At 40.5% G+C, this 4,050-nt stretch overlaps 1 protein-coding gene across 1 annotated transcript; it reads right to left on the bottom strand.

Annotated features, from left to right (window-relative positions):
• Nucleotides 1–440: 440 nt before the first annotated feature.
• LOC118565089 (piggyBac transposable element-derived protein 1-like) lies at nucleotides 441–2,348 on the bottom strand. Its single transcript, XM_036144730.1, has 2 exons — nucleotides 2,171–2,348; nucleotides 441–1,617 (listed from the first exon to the last, which is right to left on the bottom strand). Exon 2 carries the CDS (start codon nucleotides 1,566–1,568, stop codon nucleotides 441–443), a length of 1,128 nt encoding a protein of 375 aa, XP_036000623.1. The 5' UTR covers nucleotides 1,569–1,617; nucleotides 2,171–2,348.
• Nucleotides 2,349–4,050: the final 1,702 nt, after the last annotated feature.

Genomic DNA, 4,050 nt, shown 5'->3' with positions numbered 1-4,050 from the left:
GTGTGGAAGGGGGGCCCAAAAAGACTGCGTTGTCCCGGGCCCTAGCAAAGCTGTCAGCTGGCCTGGACACGGTGGTACTTCTGTTGTTTCCAATGCCGTAATGTTATTTTAAAAAAACTGTTTCCAACATTACATGGACATATAAATGATAATGCAATAAGGAAAAAATACAGCACATCAGCTACTCAAATTTCCTTGTGCCTCCCAGTTAGACTGGTACATATTTTCATATTAACACAAAACTATATAACAACAATATCATATACAGGCTGCGTGTATACATACTACATTGGGAAAAATATATCAGTCGTGTCTATCGAGACTGCTTTCTTACAAAAATCACAGTCATTAACATTTCTATTTTAATCCAAACAATATAACGTCCTCATAATCATATCAAAAACCTCTTGCACAACACACATGTAGCAGAAGGTAAACATTTAAACACTTAAGTCACTCTTATTCTGAAGCCATGAGTTGGTGATTGCCAGGTCAAAAAAGTGGAAAACTGCACGCACTGTCCATTTCTGTGTGCGAGAAGTCATCCTGTAGAAACTCAACATTCGGTCAACCAAGTCTACACCACCCATGTTGGTGTTGTACTCAGCAATTGCCAGTGGCCTTGACACCTGGACAAATCTTTTGTCTTTCTTGGACCATCTTCTGCGTGTGTCCTGAGGTTTAATGCCAAAGGCAGAGGATGCCATGACAACTGGCTTGTTGTCCAACCATTTTATGACAGCAAGTTCAGGAGGGCTTCTTCTGACAACCATGTCTGATTCACCTCTTCCTTTCTTTTTGAAGGTCTTATCCTCTATGATCTTACAGTCCTTTGGAACCCTGTTACTCATGAGAGTTCCAGTTCCTGTTAACCCTTTTGTCATCAGGGTATCAAGGAGGTTGATTGTTGTAAAGAACCTGTCAAAGAACAGGTGGGTTCCTTGAGGAACAGACTCTGCCAAATGAAGAACAGCTTGTTCTCCAATGCCATTTCCTCCTGTAACTTGGAAGGTAGTCTTACCTTGGTAGACTACAAAGTCCAAGACCAGACCAGTTGGCGCAGCCAAGACAAACACCTTCAATCCAGTTGGATGTGGTTTGCCTGGTACATACTGGCGCACTGGGCATCCACCAGTAAATGGAACCGTTTGTTCATCAATGCACAATTTCCCTGTTCTAGGCAGACTCAAACATCCTTGCCTTACTTTGATCAAGAGGGGCCTGATTCTCCACAGGACATCACTTCTTTTTTCATCATCTGAAACATCAAGGTCATTGACGATCTTGATGGCGTTTCTAAGCTTATAAAACCGATTTCTGGTCATGGATTCTGCCACAATTTGAACTCTGGTATTTGAAGCCCAATACATTTGAATGTTTGGGTATCCTAGACAGTCCATGTAAATAGAATTTCCAAAGAATGTCTTCAGTTCTTCAGGAGTGGTATTTAATGTTGCTCCAGACACAAGGACTTCACGCTGATTTGTGCACATGGCCATCAATTCAAATACAGAGTCATCAATGTACTGCTTAAAATAATCCAATGGGGTCCAGTTTTGGCGTGTCATTGCATCATTGCTCTGAATGATGGAAGCATCACCATGTTGGAATTGGAATCTTAAAAAAAAAACAAAGGAAAAATAACTAAATTAAAATGAGTCAATTTTTAGGGTAGAAAATAAGTTTTTTAGAATACAAACTCAAGGTGTACTTCTTGTTCTGGCTCCACAGAGGATGCCTACTGGACTTGGGTGTGGACTGTCTTGCTTCATCTGACTCTGCAACTGCTTGCCCTGCCTGAATTTTATCCTCAGAGCTCTCTGAATCAACTTCCTCTGCTTCTGCCTGAAATATTGCATCTTCACCTTCTTCATCAGATAACTCAATGTCTGAGTCTCCATTAATAATCCGCAGTAAAATTCTCTCTGCATCTGAGAACGACTCCCTTTCTTGTCATTTACAAAAATCCACGGAAAAAAACAGAACAAAACAGAGGAAATAACTACAAATGTCCACTACAGAGGACAATTTTTCAACTTTTAAACAATGTTATAAAATACGGTCAAAATACTTCCAAGAATGTTTTAATGTGCTGCTAAGAGACTTATTTAGAATATGCCAACAAAATTTTAAACCAAAATTTGCACAGTAAAAAGTATTATGCACTTACTTTTTCTCTTCCCATAAAATGTGCCTGTATTGATGGACGCCATTTTCTGAATGAGGAAAAGGAAGTTTCAAAAGCCCCACCCCTTCAAATTTGGTATCATTGAAAAGCCCTAAATGTCCTCTGTAGATTACAAAAGGAATTAATTCAGTAGTATGCAGTGGGTTGGAGATTTTCAAGTTTACAAATGTCCTCTACAGACAACACATTGTCTGTAGAGGACAAAGAACAAAAATCACAGTCATCTGTGAGATGACTGTGCCAGAGGGGCACCTGCCTTTATTGAACCACTAGCAGCAATACATCTCACCCTGACCTCCCACCTGATGAAGACAAGTAGTCAGGAGGATATAGCAGAAGGTAAACATTTGAGACTAGTCGCGTGTAAGTTCATCAGTTTATATGAGCATCAGTTATGTGTGTCTGTTTGGGTGAAAGTGTTTATATTTCCGTGAACATTCTCCAGAGGCCATTGTCCTTGATGCTATCAGCCGGCCAACAATTCAGAAAGCATCTGCAGATGTCAGTGGGGGAGGAGGGAGCAGGGTAGAGTTCTGAGCATTCTCCGTCATAACAATCCAGGAGTAGAGAAAGGGAGGGCATAAACCAAATATGTTATTTGTTATGAGACAAGCTGCACTGACTTTCCTGTCAGCTTTAAGTCTTTTGCTGGCTCCAAGTGGTGAAATCCACTTGGAGCCAGCAAAAGACTGACAGAAAGAGGAATCAGAAATTCTGAATCTCTTTTATAACCATTACATATAGTCACTGAGCGTTCAGTGTTTCTTTACTGATAAGGGTCCAAATCCAAAAGTACATACCTAGGAAGTATGACAAGCCTGTTTATTGCTTATTAGTAGAGATATTTTTACAAATGTTTTGTAATGCTCAGACTAAGAACCAAATATTCACGCTTGACATGGTGTTGTGCTTAAAAGGTTTATTTTTAAAAAAAAAAAAAAAAAAAAAAACAACAACCCTGCAATAGCCTGGCAGCGGGGATAGCAGGCTGCCCACAGCAGGAGATGACGAGCTGAACAGGCTGGAGGCAAAGATCAGGCCTGTGAGGCAAGCTTGGGTCATACATGGGGAAGCCAGGCAGACTATGGCAGGCAGGTCCAAAAGGTAGAGCTAGAATCATAATCTGAATGCTGAATGACGTGTCCGAGCAAGAGCAGAGCAAAACAGGAAAATCTTGAGATGAGAAACGAGGCTAGGGTGCTGGCAATGCAAACACAGAACACTGAACAGCTACATACTCAAATGCTTTCAACAATCTGGGAGAGGCTGACAGTGAGAGGCAGGTATATGTAGGCAAGATCACAGGTGGAATGAATGCAGAGAATTAGAGAGACAGGTAGCAAGTAGCTGCTCACTCTATTTAACTGAGTAGAGTAGGGCAGAAACATCCCAAAAAACAGGGGAGAAGGACAAACAGGAAAGACTGGGCAGAATGCATAATGCAGTTGCGCACATTGATTCTTGCCTATTGAAATTTTGCTTTAAGGACTGTAATAAAACAAGCTGCGAGACAGCATTTTACATTTTTGTTCTTGTATTCCTGCTGTTAGTGGTCATTATTTATATTAGGAAAGGGGCAACATCATACCACCTGTGCATTTCATAGTTGTCACTGTAAGGGGTTCTTCTATTTTAAAACTAAGAACCAATTGAAAATGTACTATTTAAACCATCTCCAGCATCTCTTATTAGGGATTAGCGTGGCTAGCTAGCATGACATAATCAGTCTCCATATGTGTATTGCTAGATAAAGTGGATCCTTACCTCAGCTCTACCTCAGATTTCGGCTGGGAAATCTCAAAATAATTAAATACAATTTTATTTGTATAGCACCACTTTACAACATATGTCATCTCAAGGCA

Source organism: Fundulus heteroclitus, chromosome 12 (genome assembly GCF_011125445.2).
Source record: "Fundulus heteroclitus isolate FHET01 chromosome 12, MU-UCD_Fhet_4.1, whole genome shotgun sequence".
Lineage (NCBI taxonomy): Eukaryota > Metazoa > Chordata > Actinopteri > Cyprinodontiformes > Fundulidae > Fundulus > Fundulus heteroclitus.
Note: the sequence above shows the minus strand (reverse complement) of the source record. Positions and strands in the feature narration are given on the sequence as shown.

Bases quoted from the DNA above. Each gene is read 5' to 3' on its own strand.
- LOC118565089 (XM_036144730.1), bottom strand. From the start codon at position 1,568: ATGACACGCCAAAACTGGACCCCATTGGATTATTTTAAGCAGTACATT.